Source organism: Daphnia pulicaria, chromosome 9 (genome assembly GCF_021234035.1).
Source record: "Daphnia pulicaria isolate SC F1-1A chromosome 9, SC_F0-13Bv2, whole genome shotgun sequence".
Lineage (NCBI taxonomy): Eukaryota > Metazoa > Arthropoda > Branchiopoda > Diplostraca > Daphniidae > Daphnia > Daphnia pulicaria.
The window spans coordinates 1,921,281-1,936,052 of NC_060921.1; the positions used below are offsets into that span (position 1 = coordinate 1,921,281).

Sequence of the window (14,772 nt, forward strand, 5' to 3'; positions counted from 1 at the left end):
TCTTTTCTTTTTTTAACTTGGTGGTGTTTTTGCGGTGGGAAAACCTTTTCACTTGAGAGTTCATCTAACGACAGATGAGAAATGGCGGAGGGGAAACGTGTGTGTGTGCAGTACTACAACAACATTTTTATTTCAATAGAGTCGGAGAAAATGGATAACTTTCATTTCAGAGTGTCGTGGTGAAAGTTTCAACTAGAAATCATCTTTCCCGCACACACGTTCAATTATATCGGTTGGAAAAAAGAAAAGTACCGGAACTGATGAGCGACCCGAACGGAAAACACACCTGCAGTTACTTACTTAAGTATATAACATATCCCGCTCGTTAAAAACCGCATTCATTATACCATTAAAAGTGAGTCGATAGTAAAAAACCCCGAAAACTCTCTTATTTGATTGTATTCTTATCCGCGTGTGGCTGCTGTAATTGGCAAATTTTTGATTATTTTTTCTAGAAAATTTCTAACGAATTTTTTGAACGTTGCCTGGAGCCCTTCTTCATATTGTGTCCGTATGTATTTTCTTTCTTTTTTATTTTCTCTCTCTTTGGTTTTATAACGCAGCCACTCCCATGAAGCAGGTTCTAGTCCAGCCCAGCAGTTTTTTGGGGAGGGTATTAGTTGCCAGCTCGACTCCATAGCTGGGCTCAGAGCTCTTCGAGCTGTCGACCAAGCCGCACCACCTGAACCCGTTCCAAAAAGAAACAAACCAAAAAAACTGCGTACGAAAAAATTAATTTGTCCATTTTTTGTTGAAATATTTTTTTGTTAACTTCCTTGTTGATTATTATTTATTTTTTCCAGTTACCAACAAGAAAAGTGAGCGGAATAATAATTTGTTGAACCTGCTGAAGGGGAAATTTTTGGTCGTTTGTGTGTGAGATTGATATGACAATTAGTACACGTCCTACCAGCATACTGGAACACGACAGTCAAATGTCTTTGGCTAGCCAACCCAACGCGCGGGAATACAAGTAAGTCCGTCCTTTTTATTAATTTGTTTTACAAGGAAAATGGGATTTTGAATGAAGAAAATGATTTGGCGCTGCAAGGTCAAGTGCACTGGGTTCTTATAACCAAGTGACCCTAGCGTCCCATCATCAGATGGCCCTGTACTATATATTTCATTTATATTTACAACATTTTCTGGAAAAAAGAGTCTGCCAGGCGCATTTGTGAATTGAAGCAGGAAATCTTGATTTGATGACGAGTGAAATTTTTATTTTAGTTTCCAAAAAAAAAGTTTGGGGATCAGTTGGAGAGTGAGCAGGATCGATCCGTTTTTTTTTTTGACCGCCCATTTCCTGCGTCGTGGAATTGATTGGCCCCTTCGTTGAATTCCCGAAAAAATGTCCTACTGCGCTATTTCTGCCAATTAAAAGTTATTTATTTATTTCTGGTTACATTCGGCTAGTTATAAACACTCGGGGCGACGTCTTACGTAAACACACACACACAATAAAGGAGGAAAAAACAGGACCGACCGTGTGCAGAAAGGGGAAATCTTTATTTCTTTTTAGATTCAATTTTCTTTCACTTTTTTGCGTGACAGCCAGAAAAAGGAAATCAAAAGGGAGAGGTGTGTGACGTGTGACCTCGACGAAGCGGAAAATCCCAACTTGAACAGAAACATGCACAGTATTTATACGTACGTGTGTGCAACACAAGACATCCACCCCAATTTGGCCCGTGTAAATAATTTAGTTTTTCATATAAGATTGGGATTCGATTCCAAGGTGAATCAAATTACACAGCCGAGGAGACGACGACAGCAGCTGGCGGATACGATTTCCCTTGTAGAGTCTGGCGCCCGTGTGTTTTTATTTTCGAGAAAATGAGGAAGTTGCCAAAACAGAAACGAAAAATTCAATTTACCCAAAAGCAAAAACAATTTGATTTGCGCGCGCCCCAATGTCATGTTTTTTTCTATTTTATCAAGTAGTAGGAGTGGATCATGGTGGGAGCGCAGGACTCGTCTGGAGCGACGCCTATCCCTTTGCGCCACCGTCGTCGTCTTTGTGGCCGTCGGATTGGCTATCGCCATGGCCGCTCTCATCTACCGAGGCCAGCAAAACGACCCCTCAAAAGGTTCGGCTATTTTCCCAATTCTCAATTTTTTTGGTTTTTTAAATTATTATTATTATTTTTCTGTTTTATTGGGGAATGATGCGATTGATTGATTTATAAACCCCCCGATATCCCCAATTGCCATCTTCAAATAGTGTTCGATAGTGAAACTCTTGCCATGGTCTCGCCCTCTGCCGCAGCCTTTACCGTCAGCAGTCACGAAGTTCTCGATTTGGACAAGGCCACCAAATCCGACGCCGATCCTTCGGCCAAAAGCGCCAACGGCGACGTTTGCAACACTTCGGGCTGCGTCCTGGCAGGTACAAATTAACTTGTCCCATCTACTTTCTGTGTGAAAATCAACTAATTTGAATTCTAAATCAAAGCGGCCGAGATCCTGAAAAACATGGACAAGACGGTGGATCCTTGCGAGGATTTCTACTCGTTCGCTTGCGGCGGATTCGAAACGAGGAACGTGATTCCGGACGACCAGTCGAGCGTGACGACTTTCAGTTTGATTAGCGACGAAGTGACGGAGCAGCTGCGGTCGCTCATCGAGAGGCCCATCAAAGAAACGGACGCTGAGCCGTTCAAGCTGGTCAAGAAAGTACGTACACATAAAACCGTCTCTTTCTTCTTTGATGTGCCGGCCTGGATGGATAAATAATTCCGTTTTGAATCGCAGCTCTTCCAGTCGTGTTTGAACAAGACCCGGGCGGAGGAGGCGGGCCTGGCGCCGCTCAAGGAGGTCCTTGACCAGTTTGGCGGCTGGCCGGTCGTCATTGGCGACAGCTGGGACGACAGCACTTTTGTTTGGACTGATATGATTTACAAGTTCCGTCTGGCCGGCTATTCGATCGACTACTTTGTCGACTTTTCCGTCACGACCGACCTGAAGAACTCGACTTCGCGTATTATCGACGTAAATAATAATTCCCGCCCATCATTTCACCTCGTCAGAAATATTGAATTGTTAATGATTCGCTTATTATTTCGTTGGGACAGTTGGATCAAGCCACTCTGGGACTGAGCCGTGAATATCTGATCAAAGGTCTCGGAGACAAGGACGTCAAAGCTTACCTCGATTATCAAGTCGGTTTAGCCACTCTCCTGGGAGCCGATAAGGACAGCGCAACTAAGCAGCAGACGGAAGCCCTCGAATTTGAAATCAAGCTGGCCAATGTAATTCTTTTATTTCAAAGCCTCTTTTCTCCCTTTTAATCCCTCTAAGCTGTGTACGTAGTAAAAGAAAAAGGCGGGATCATTAATTTTGATTGCTCTACCCTTCCCAACCGAAATAAATGAAACAGATCAATTTGCCGAGGGAGGAGCGCCGCGATGCCAACAAACTTTACAATCCCATGACTATTAAAGAATTGAGCCTCAAAGTACCCGAAATCCCTTGGCTGGTCTACATGAACACGATCCTGGCCCCGCATCACGTCCTGACGGAAAACGAGCGCGTCATTGTCGATGTGCCCGACTATTTCCCCAAGCTCGTTGATTTGCTGGCCAAAACTCCCAAGAGGTACAACATCCAACATCATCCCGCGTTTTCCATCAACAACAACAAATTTTGATTTGATTTGATTTTCTCAAGGACTTTGGCCAATTATTTGATGTGGCGCGTTTCCTCGGCGTCTGTCGGCTACTTGAACGAAGCTGCCAGAAATCTGCAGTTGAAATATTCCGCCGTCTTGACCGGCACAACTGAACGAAAACCCCGCTGGGAAGAGTGCACTGACCTCGTGTCCGGCAGGTAACCAAATCTTCCTCCTCATCTCCCAAAAGAAACTCGTTTTAATTCAAAACTTGTCTTTTATTTTATTTTTCTTTATATTTGCATATCTCTCCCTTTGTGTGTTTATCTGGCACAGAGCCAAAAAATCAAAAGGCAAAATGTAAGATGAAGAAGACACGCCCATTTTTATTTGATTCCGCCCCATTTTGTCCTTTTGCTCTTTTCTCTGTTTGTTTGTTTTTGTTTCTTGTTGACTAAACTCGTGTCCTCTTTTTTTCGTTTTCACAGTTTTGGCAATGCTGTTGGCGCCATGTACGTCCGCGAATATTTCGAAGAGGCGGCCCGCCAATCGATGAACGAGATGGTCAAAGATATCCGCAGCGTTTTCTCGGAAATTATCGACGAACTCGAGTGGATGGACGATGAAACGCGAGTGCGCGCCAAGGGCAAATCCGATTCCATGACGACTCACATCGCCTATCCCGACGAACTCTTGGACGACAAAAAGTTGATTGATCTCTACCAAAACGTAATTAATAATAACATTTAAAAGTTTTTGGGTGTTTCTTAATTTTCTGGTCAAACACAGAGAATAACTTTTATTCCATTTTTTGGTTTATTTAGTTGACACTCGACTCGACCGACTACCTGCGCAACGCCCTCAATCTGACCGTCTTTGGCACGAATTACGCATTCAAAAAGTTGCGCGAATCCGTTAACAAGACGGACTGGATTTCTCACGGTAGACCGGCCGTTGTCAACGCTTACTATTCACCACTAGAGAACTCGATCCGTAAGTTCTTTCTTTCGACATGCACGATATCTAATATCTCTCTGCCAAGATGTATCATGTGCATTCTATTCTTTTCTATTCACGCAGAATTCCCGGCCGGTATTCTTCAAGGCGCATTCTTCGGCAAAAACAGACCCGCTTACCTAAACTACGGCGCCATCGGTTGGGTTATTGGGCACGAAATCACGCACGGATTCGATGATCAGGTAAAAAATATAAATCATTCTTTAAAATGTTCTCACGATTTAATCGTTAAAATGTCATTATTATTTGATGGGTGCAGGGACGTCAATTCGGTCCCGATGGCAATTTGGCCGAATGGTGGGAACCACCGACCAAGAAAAATTATTTGGAGCGGGCCCAGTGCATTATTAACCAATACGGCAATTACTCATTCCCGGAACTCGGCTTGAATGTAATCAGATTTTAAACCACAACAACCGGAAACGATTTATTTGAATCTGAATTATAATTTTTTTTTAATCTTTTTTTAAATTTCAAATAGATCAACGGAATTAATACTCAAGGTGAAAACATTGCCGACAACGGCGGGATCAAGGAAGCCTATCGAGCCTACATCAAATACGCGACACGCTCACGATCCGGTTTCGAGAACTGGGATCAAGTCGAGCAGCGATTGCCCGGTCTCAGCCAGTACAACGTGAGACAATTGTTTTGGCTAGGAGCCGCCAACGTTTGGTGTCAGAAATCACGACCAGAAAGCTTGAAACTGCGCATCCTGACGGGCGCCCACTCTCCATCCCGCTTCCGCGTCCGTGGACCCTTCGCCAACATGCCCCAATTCGCATCCGATTACAATTGTCCCCTGGGCAGTGCAATGAATCCAGTACAAAAATGCGCCGTCTGGTAAAAAACATTTCCATTTTCAAACAAAACAAAAAAAAAATTATTGCGTCATCCCGTTTATTTTTTACAAATCACGTAATCCACGATATTTGGAATTTTGATAATTTTTTTTTTATAAAACTAGACCAGCCTTTTTTTTTAAATCCCTAAAAAATTCGTTCATCCACATTTTACACACACACACACAATCTATATACACAGCTGGACTGTTTTTTTTTCCTTATTTTTTCCCTTAACGTTCACTAAAAAAAAAGAATAAAAAAAATGTCCCTAAAAGTCCCGATAAGTAAATACACGTTTCGTTGTGTCTGCCCTTAAGCACATCTCTTTCAAAAAATTTCGTTCTTATAGGAAACTTGACCTCGGCGAGCCAATGGGCTGCGGCCACTACTACTACTCTCAGCCAAAATAAGAGACAGAGAAACATATTTTTCTCATGTATTATTTCAGTTGAAAATATGTGAAAAAAGATATCTGGGTCAAGGGGGGGAGCGAATCAAACGCTGGCGGCGTCATCACACGCGGCCTTACTCGCCAATGTTTCGCAAGCTGCAACCAGTGTAAAAACACAAACGCACATATAATATGTAGGCAGTGTCCAGCAACTGTAATATGTAATATAGTACCGAGCACTTTTAAATGGAACGTGATAAGGCGCTTGCCCGCCAACGCATCCGGCCATGCCCATGACTATTAATTAGTTCAGCCTTGCTGGCGGGAACTCGTCATTTTTGTGTTTATTATGGCCGGCGCCTATAGAGATAGCTCAGTCGTGTGTGTGTGTAACTACATCCGCTGATGGTCGGCTTTTAACTTTCACTTATTTTCCGTACCTGTACATAATACTACGCCGCTGCTGCTGACCAGAGGAAAGATTAGAAAGGAAAATCACAGAACAGACAACAACAAAAAAACAACATCGCTCTGTCATTGCGGGACCGACTTTGAGAGTGAACGGACGCGGAAATGGAGGACCAGATCGAAAGGCAGCGGACTCACCTTCAGCGGAGGAAAATCTCGGCTGCAATCAAGGTAAAAACACACACCAACCCAAACAAATCTTAAAGGAATTCAAACTTTACAAAATCAATTGATTGCATTTGGCGGCGTCGATCCAGCTGGAGCGGATACAGCGATTCGTGGGCGAGGAATCGGTCAAAGTGGAAGTCATCGAGGAATTGGAGCGGGAATACGACACGACTCACCGTCAATTGAAGGAATTGGAGATCAGCAACGAAGCGAGAAAGAAGCGGGAAATTCAAACGTTGAAGCGATTCGGAGTGATGGACAGCAGTACATTGTCCGGCATTCGCTACAGCCTGCCGGATATCGAAATCAGTCGCATCCGGACCCATTCATCGTCCGTCTCTGGCGGCAATCATCACCAACCGGAAGGAGTGGTCAGCGACGACGAGGAGGCCCTGGATGAGGAGGCCGAAGAAGAGTCTGAAGAAGCTGATCCTTACAGGAAGAAACGGAGTTGGAAAGCTCTGGGATGGTTGTCGGCCTCGCCCATCTTCTTCCGTCCGAGAAGCCGGAGTGAAACGCCCAGTCGAAAGTATCGAGCCATGTCGGCCGGCGGAGTGACGGCGGCCACTCCGGCCTCGACCACAGTCCTGAGCTTGAGACGACTGTACACGGGCAAATCGGAATTCTACGACGTCGATGACGAAGTTGTCACCATCAACAAGTCCAGGTCGGAAAGAAACATTCGTGAAGATGTAAAAGTGAAATCGCCCATCGACCAAAAAACACTGGACGAAATCAACCGTTTCGAGATTCTTATCAAAAACTATTTCCTAAGAAAACAACAAAAGAGATATTGATTGCGCAATCGTCCCGATTTTTCACGATGTGCTTTGAGTAGCTAGTCAAATCAGGTGACGTGGTAAATCGACAAATCTAAGTATGTAAACACGTTTCGTTGGTGTGTGTAGTTTTTCACGTCACTGCGTGCAACTTTCTGCGCATCTAAATACATTTGCATGGCAGAAGATTAGACACCAGGTGGCAGCACGATATGTTTTGTTTTGAATCGGTGGTGAAAGTGATCGAGTGTGCCCTCCCAATTATTCCCCTTCCATTTTATATGCAGAAAAACAATTGTAAAACTTTTGCTTAGAGTTTTAATGCACACACTGCTGAAACCAAAGATTTTGTTTTTGTGTAAAAGACATCATGAATAATAAACCAGTAGTGATTCATTGGTTTCGTAAAGGCCTTCGCCTGCACGACAATCCAGCACTTTTGAATGCCCTCGAGAAGGTAAAATCGTGTTTAATCACGCGTTTCAATCTTGCGTGATTGTTGTTGACTTTCAAAGAACCTGTTTTTTAGTTTACATTTTCACTTTTTTTTCTTAACTGCAGGTTGGCGAAAGTCATTATGAATTGAGGCCTGTCTTCATTCTGGACCCATGGTAATAAGCCTAGACAAATTATGTATTATGTATTGTTTAATAGACATTTATTGTCAGGCTATTACACATATCAAATTATTACTTTTAGGTTTGTCAAGAATGCCAAGGTTGGTCCTAATCGCTGGAGGTTCCTCGTTCAAAGCCTTCAGGACCTGGATGACAATTTGAAGAAGATTGGGTCTCGTTTGTTCATACTTAAAGGATCACCAACAGAAATGTTCAAGAAATACTTCAAAGAATGGAATGTCAAGAAATTGACATTCGAGGTTGACATAGAGCCATATGCCAAAACACGGGATGAAGAGATTAAAAAGCTTGCTGACCATCACTCTGTCACTGTGGTTGCCAAAGTTTCTCACACCATTTATGACCTGGAAAAGTTAGTTTTTATTTTAAAATTTAAATCTTTATACAATTGATTTATGGATTGATTCATTTTATGCAGGGTTTTTAAGGCGAATGGTAATAAAGCTCCATTGACATATGTAAAATTTCAATCTGTTGTGGCCAAATTTGGAACACCTGAAAAGGCATTGAATGCTCCTGGAAAATTGCCCAAACAGTGCCAAACTTTGCTTTTATCTGACAAGTATAATGTTCCACTATTGGAAGAAATGCAAGTAGATTTGACTGAGTTAGGGAAAGAACTCTATCGCGGAGGAGAAACTGAAGCCCTGGCCAGGATGGAAAAGTACATGAGTCAACAAGTATATACCTAATTTCTTTTCTATATTTGGCGCTGTTTTTTTGGCACACATTAACTGAAATTAAATTATTCATTTGTCAAGGATTGGGTGTGCAAATTTAGTAAACCGGACACGTCACCCAACAGCATTGAACCATCAACCACTGTGTTGAGCCCTTACCTCAAATTTGGCTGCTTGTCACCCCGCTTAATGTATCAACGTCTTCACGAGGTAAACAGCATAAATCTACCTTTCTTTTTATTACTTAATGCCCGTGTTTGGTCATAATAAATTCGTCTATTCAAAGATAATTGACGGCCGTAAACACACGAGTCCGCCGACATCGCTGACGGGTCAGATGCTTTGGCGAGAGTTTTACTACACTTGCGGGGCATACACTCCCAACTTTGATCGAATGGTAGGGAATCCCGTGTGCAAACAAATTCCCTGGAAAGTTGACCCAGAAGACGAGCATTTTGTCGCTTGGAAAAATGTAAGTTTCTTTCTAATTTCAGACAATTTAAACCGGTAATACTTTTTTACTTTTCACAGGGCAGAACTGGATATCCTTTTATCGATGCCATCATGATACAATTACGAACTGAAGGTTGGATTCATCACTTGGCCCGTCACGCAGTTGCGTGTTTCCTAACGCGCGGAGATCTATGGGTCTCTTGGGAACTTGGCCAACAGGTACCATGTTATTCATTCAATGCAACGCTTTATTGTTATTTATCTTATTACCTTTTTTAAGTAAATTGTGTACATTTTTAAGGTTTTTGAAGAACTACTGCTTGATGCTGACTGGGCATTGAACGCTGGAAACTGGATGTGGCTCTCTGCTTCAGCTTTCTTTCATAGCTATTTTCGAGTTTATAGCCCCGTAGCTTTTGGCAAGAAGACTGATAAACACGGCGATTACATCAAGTAAACAGTTTTCCGAATCAAAATTCATTATACACTCAATTACTCATTCTATTGAAATTTACAGGAAGTATTTGCCAATTTTGAAGAAATTCCCAACAGAGTACATTTACGAGCCGTGGAAAGCTCCTCTGAGTGTCCAAAAAACAGCGGGATGTATTATTGGTAATTATGGATAAGTCGTAAAATACTTGTTATAAAAAATTAAGTGTTTAACAAATGATCTAATTAGGAAAAGACTATCCGGAGCGAATAGTTGACCATGATGTTGTAATGAAGGAAAATTTAGCTAAGATGAAGAAGGCATATCAAGGCGGCAAAGAAGAAGGTATAAGCATAATTGTTTGAAAACAAATTTTATCGCAAAAGTCATTATAATATATATTTTCTAGCACCCGAAGGCGAGCCAGTCAAAAGAAAGAAAAGCGCTTCTAATGAATCCCCACCTAAAATTACAAAATTCTTTAAAAAGAATTAATTGTAGTCCTGAGACTTCTCATCAACAGCAACTAATAATGGTGTGTCATTAAAATGTACTTTTTTTGAAATCTCAAAATTCAGAGTGCAAAATCTAAAAAAAACAACAGTGCGTGTTATAAAATGAAATGTGTGGGTCTATGTTATTTAATATACACCATAAAATTTAATCGGAAGAATGACATTTCATTTGCAATTTTGTTTATTTCATTCATTCATAAACAAGATGTCGCTTCGCGCGCTTTAAAAAATGATTTTTGTTATTACTGCTAGATGGCGGTAAGATTTCAGCGCCAAATCGAACTATGGCGGTAACAACATTGTGCAACTTTATCTGAAAATGGCCACAACATCATCTTTCTCAAAGGTATTGTGTTAATCACAGCATTAATTAAATCGTTGTTTACGTTTAGCTCTATTTATTTTTCATCAGGGTTGTTTTGTATTCAAAGCAAATCCACAAAAATCGGGTCGAAGTCCAAGAAAGAAAACTAAAAAGTCTGCTATTGTAGATACACACGATGATCTCAATGCTTCATCTTTATTTGCCAAAAGTGATAAGTCTTCCATGGAAATAAGGCTAGATTCCTACAAGAAAATATGGTCTGCCACTAAAAAGAAAAGCGAGGTTTGATAAGCTGGGTGTTTGGTATTGAACATAACGAAATGATGCTGATGATCTCTTCTTTGCAGGAAATCATTTCAGATAGCCACAAACAACTTCTGCATGATGTTAAAACTTTTGTTAGTGAAAATGCTGGTACTGGAAAGAGCAGCATACCTACTGCTTTAATTTCTTTGGGAGTTAATCTTCCAGGTAAAACTAGTTGGTGTGGGTTATTGTAGTTAAAGATAACTTTTCATTATTGCTTTTGCAATTCACAGATCATGCTGCCTTTTTCAGTCTACTGGATACTACTTTGAAGACCAATGTATCTCCGTTTGTGGCTATGTTAAACTCAAAAGAATGCCCTTCTCTGAAAAACATGGTGCTGAAAACAATTCAGAAACTAACGAGCTGTGACTCAATAGATGATGAGGTTGAAGAAGATGATGAAGATGATGAAGATGATGAAATTACACCCATTAAACCAAGGTCTAAAGTTAAGACATTCGCGAATCTTTCGACGTGGTATTCCAATGTCGTAATGAAAACACCACTGATCATAATCCTTCAAGATCTGGAATCTTTTGGCACTCAACAATTGCAGGATTTTGTACTAATCTGCAGGTAATCATCCTAAAAACTAAATTTTCCTTTCATATCAACTATGTTTTGTTCTTTTCTTATTAGAGAAAACCGAGTCCGGAATAAGCTACCCATTCAATTTATTATGGGTATTGCGACGACAGTGGCCCTTCAGCAGCAACTTCACCACCGAACCTCCGTTTGCATAGCGACCAAATCATTCCAGTCACGACCTTCTGTTGTCCTGCTGAACCATCTCATAGAACAGCTTTTTATGAAAAGCAGCATTTTAAAACTCGGGCCCAGGTTGATGCAACTTCTACTGGATGGATTTCTTTATCACGACTTGTCGCTAAACAGTTTCATGATGCGCGTTCACCTTATAATCATGCAGCACTACATCACTCTTCCAGTCTCGTCCCTTTGCTGTTCCGTCAGTGAACTAAAAGTACAATAATTTTTTGTCACACTAATATCTTATTCTATATTTAATTATTTCGGATATTTTAGAATAGAATTAAGCAACTAAACGCAACAGATTTAGATCTTTATCGTCAGCTTCCGTCGTTTATGAAATTTATTGAAAACAATCGTTCAAAAATTTCACTCCTGACTGACGACAAAGAATTCCGGTTGTTTCTGCGAAAATCATTAGAGGTAAATTGTTAATGAGCTGATGATATTTCGTGAGTGTTGGACTGGCGTGATACTGAATTTCTATTTTAGGCGCTGAACACTTACTCCAAGAACTTTTCGCTAAGCTGTCGAATTATCCATTCTCTGAGTGACGGCATGCCTGATGCGCTGTTTGGCAAAAGTTTGCGTGAAGTATACGTGAATTTGTTGATCGGTGGTGAATCTGAAGACTGGGAGCAATTTATTCGTTTGTTGAACGTTTCGTCGGCGCACGAACTTCGAACCAGAATCGAAGCTGCATTGACTACTTTGAAAGAGTGCGACTCATCTGGTTCTTTGTCGGATTTCTCCACTAGTCTCGTCCTCTTTTCAGAAGAATTATTGCGTTTGGAAGAATCTAAAAAATCCGACGCCGTTACCAGCCCAAAAAGTCAAAATGTATTCGTACCTCAAGGCAAAAAACTGGACAAGTTTGAATTGAAAGCAGTAAGTTCATTTAGTCCTCCCCATTTAAAGCACACAAAAACTAACTGTATTTCTAAAGCAATTGATGGCCACGGCGAAGCAAGTTCGGACTACCTCAGAATTTGACGAAGTAAAATCCGAGATCATAACCTGGCTGAATTCCGAGTTGGCAAGTCGTCTGAAATCTCCTTCAACCTTAGTTTTTCATGAAATTTTCTATGCTGGCAGTCAAGTTCAAAGTACGTTTACTGAATTTGTTTTGTCTGTTAAAAGTTGTACGAAATCTTTATCGCATTTCATTTTAGGCAATTGGGATATCGTTCCATGGATCCGGCGTCAGGTCCAACCGGTTCCTAGGGTAGCCATAAGTAAGGCTCTCTCGAATCCGGCTTCTTACCTTGGTTGCAGTTGCTGTTCTTTAACCGGACAAGAAACGCATGTTCTCTCTTCCATGCCGGATCTTTGCATCGTTTACAAATTGCATACCGAGTGCGGTCGCTTGATCAATCTTTACGACTGGATGTTATCCTTCAATGCTATTCAGAAAAAGGTCAGAAATAATTTTGTTTTTCCAAAATAGTACAAAGACGAATTGTATTCAAATTTTTAACAGGACGATGAAGACGACAATGAAGAAATTGAGCCAATCATTCAAGCACGTTTTATTCGAGCGGTCGCGCAGCTGCAGTTACTCGGATTCATCCAGTCGTCAAAACGAAAGACAGATCACGTTGCACGCTTGACCTGGGGAATCTAAGCATTAAGTGCTGACTTGGTATGCTTCAAATCTTTCCTGAAAAGGTACTTAGTGTATACAGCTGTGCTACCCATAATACTTTTGTGGTAGAGTTGCTCCAATTCAAATTCATGGTGAAGAAAGAATTCTTTCGCCTCTTGCTGGCACTCGGTAATACAGGCTTCAATTGAGGCGTATCCTCGTTCATAACAAAAGTGAGATGCAGTCGATATTAATTCAGTAGCAATTTTCTTTCTTTTGAATTGTTGATCAACTGCAAATCGTCTTAGCCAGCTGCTGCAGGCTTTATCTTTGTTTCGTGTTATGCCCAAGAATCCAACAATTTTCTTTGATTTGTTGGAAAGTTCATCCTCTAATCCTTGGAAATTTGACAGGTTGATAAAAGTAATGTTTTCTCCTGGGTTCAGATCTAAATGAGGGCCATAGTATTCAGCTACCAGAAATGTGGTCTTGTCTGATGATTCTTGATATTGCTGCTTCACTAGAGATAATTCATTTTGAATTTCAAGACTTTTCATCATGGCACTGCTCCATATTGCCGAATAGAGAAAAGTTATTGTCAATGGCACAGATATTGCACAGTAGAAGAAGGGAATTCCCACTATGATGAATAACACAGCTGAAAGGAACACCATCAACTGGAATGTTGTTTCGCGAAACAAAGCTGAAAAGAATGTGCGGTTAACTGTTGACATTACACTAAAGCCGGCAATTTTCTTGCAATCTATTTCGTCGCCTTGAGAGAAGGGACGAATCAAAACGAAACGCTGGGAGACTTTAGAAGGATTCGACATTTGAGACGATGTCATTCGATTATGAACAAAAGTTGTTTTTTCTTATTAGAGAACACAAACAAACCACTTGTTGATCAGTGGATGTGTCGACTGTTTAATTTGATTGATGACTAAACCGTGGAAATCGTCGTGGTAGATGACTAAACTGCGGAACGATGTAACTCTGGCGGCAGTTTGAATGTGGTTTGAATTTGTATGGGTAGTGTATTGTTTTATTTGCTTGCCTAATATTCCTACATAATACAGTGATAAGAGAACACCAAGAATAACAACATTCTTCTATGATTTTCAGTCGATATTGATTTTGTTTTGCCATGTGTTATAATTTTTTTATCCAGCTATGTAAGTAAGCAGGTATTATTTGTTAGCCTTCGCGAAATGACGGAATAATAGCTCTCCAAGAAAAGCCAACAACGAAACGGAAAGCCCAGCACTGAACACAAGAAAAAGACTAGTTGCGTCATGAATATTTAATGCTTTTACTTTGCTGTTGTCAACTTTAGCTACGTGGCGGATTCCGACGAAACATTTGTCAATTTTGGGGATATACTGGTTGAACCAGTGTGTCAACAAACCGCTCTCTCGTAACCTAGATAACCTGTTCATAATTTAAAGGTTTTCACCACTTTATCAAAGGTAAAATTATTTGTATTTTAAATCAAACCCTTCGTTAAAAGCATTATTGTAATGTTGATCTTTTTTTAGTCCGAAAGATAAGAACCGGACATCGCCAAATGGTTTTGAAGCAGTCAGCCGACATTTCCCATTATTGGCCTTCATGTCAGCATAGACTCTGTTTAAAACTTCAATGCCAACCTATCGCGGAGACGGAAATGAAGTAAGTACCTGCTCCATCTATTTCTTTTGCTCTAAAATTTGCAATCCACTATAGTTCCATCTTAGTTTCAAGCGCGCTTGCCCAATATATTTACCCTCAAGTAGACAGCATTGTGGTTCA

General features: G+C 40.9%; 5 protein-coding genes across 6 annotated transcripts in view; 3 read left to right on the plus strand and 2 right to left on the minus strand.

The window, feature by feature from the left end:
- Positions 1 to 14,772, minus strand: part of LOC124312897 — a 309,861-nt gene that overhangs the window by 203,151 nt on the left and 91,938 nt on the right. The window lies entirely within an intron of this gene.
- LOC124312877 (neprilysin-2-like) lies at positions 124 to 5,785 on the plus strand. Of its 2 annotated transcripts, XM_046777415.1 has the most exons (15): positions 124 to 304; positions 564 to 721; positions 804 to 973; positions 1,942 to 2,087; positions 2,222 to 2,386; positions 2,453 to 2,673; positions 2,752 to 2,988; positions 3,072 to 3,248; positions 3,377 to 3,594; positions 3,667 to 3,825; positions 4,096 to 4,336; positions 4,432 to 4,600; positions 4,688 to 4,806; positions 4,884 to 5,015; positions 5,106 to 5,785. In XM_046777415.1, exons 3-15 carry the CDS (start codon positions 888 to 890, stop codon positions 5,469 to 5,471), a joined length of 2,436 nt encoding a protein of 811 aa, XP_046633371.1. In that variant the 5' UTR covers positions 124 to 304; positions 564 to 721; positions 804 to 887; the 3' UTR covers positions 5,472 to 5,785. The 2 variants fall into 2 exon arrangements, with proteins under 2 accessions (XP_046633371.1, XP_046633370.1); XM_046777414.1 differs by lacking the exon at positions 124 to 304 and having other exon boundaries at positions 587 to 721; positions 1,939 to 2,087.
- On the plus strand, positions 5,878 to 10,143 carry LOC124313012 (cryptochrome-1-like). The gene is made up of 12 exons (XM_046777672.1): positions 5,878 to 6,499; positions 6,586 to 7,732; positions 7,837 to 7,886; positions 7,975 to 8,265; positions 8,332 to 8,593; positions 8,675 to 8,803; positions 8,880 to 9,065; positions 9,125 to 9,265; positions 9,348 to 9,499; positions 9,564 to 9,661; positions 9,729 to 9,824; positions 9,889 to 10,143. The coding sequence occupies exons 2-12, from the start codon at positions 7,646 to 7,648 to the stop codon at positions 9,972 to 9,974; spliced, it is 1,578 nt and encodes a 525-aa protein (XP_046633628.1). The 5' UTR covers positions 5,878 to 6,499; positions 6,586 to 7,645; the 3' UTR covers positions 9,975 to 10,143.
- LOC124312918 (origin recognition complex subunit 3-like) lies at positions 10,257 to 13,209 on the plus strand. The gene is made up of 10 exons (XM_046777486.1): positions 10,257 to 10,340; positions 10,407 to 10,601; positions 10,667 to 10,790; positions 10,859 to 11,204; positions 11,268 to 11,610; positions 11,673 to 11,819; positions 11,889 to 12,284; positions 12,343 to 12,502; positions 12,569 to 12,813; positions 12,877 to 13,209. The coding sequence occupies exons 1-10, from the start codon at positions 10,314 to 10,316 to the stop codon at positions 13,018 to 13,020; spliced, it is 2,127 nt and encodes a 708-aa protein (XP_046633442.1). The 5' UTR covers positions 10,257 to 10,313; the 3' UTR covers positions 13,021 to 13,209.
- LOC124313286 lies at positions 12,825 to 14,444 on the minus strand. Its single transcript, XM_046778135.1, has one exon. It carries the CDS (start codon positions 13,827 to 13,829, stop codon positions 13,017 to 13,019), a length of 813 nt encoding a protein of 270 aa, XP_046634091.1. The 5' UTR covers positions 13,830 to 14,444; the 3' UTR covers positions 12,825 to 13,016.

Coding starts and splice junctions, on each gene's coding strand:
- LOC124312877 (XM_046777414.1), top strand. CDS start 888: ATGACAATTAGTACACGTCCTACCAGCATACTGGAACACGACAGTCAA. Junction 4,337..4,431: donor TGATTGATCTCTACCAAAAC/GTAATTAATAAT, acceptor TGGTTTATTTAG/TTGACACTCGACTCGACCGA. Junction 4,601..4,687: donor ACCACTAGAGAACTCGATCC/GTAAGTTCTTTC, acceptor CTATTCACGCAG/AATTCCCGGCCGGTATTCTT.
- LOC124313012 (XM_046777672.1), top strand. CDS start 7,646: ATGAATAATAAACCAGTAGTGATTCATTGGTTTCGTAAAGGCCTTCGC. Junction 9,500..9,563: donor AAACACGGCGATTACATCAA/GTAAACAGTTTT, acceptor TGAAATTTACAG/GAAGTATTTGCCAATTTTGA. Junction 9,662..9,728: donor AACAGCGGGATGTATTATTG/GTAATTATGGAT, acceptor TGATCTAATTAG/GAAAAGACTATCCGGAGCGA.
- LOC124312918 (XM_046777486.1), top strand. CDS start 10,314: ATGGCCACAACATCATCTTTCTCAAAG. Junction 10,341..10,406: donor CAACATCATCTTTCTCAAAG/GTATTGTGTTAA, acceptor ATTTTTCATCAG/GGTTGTTTTGTATTCAAAGC. Junction 11,205..11,267: donor GATTTTGTACTAATCTGCAG/GTAATCATCCTA, acceptor TTTTCTTATTAG/AGAAAACCGAGTCCGGAATA.
- LOC124313286 (XM_046778135.1), bottom strand. CDS start 13,829: ATGACATCGTCTCAAATGTCGAATCCTTCTAAAGTCTCCCAGCGTTTC.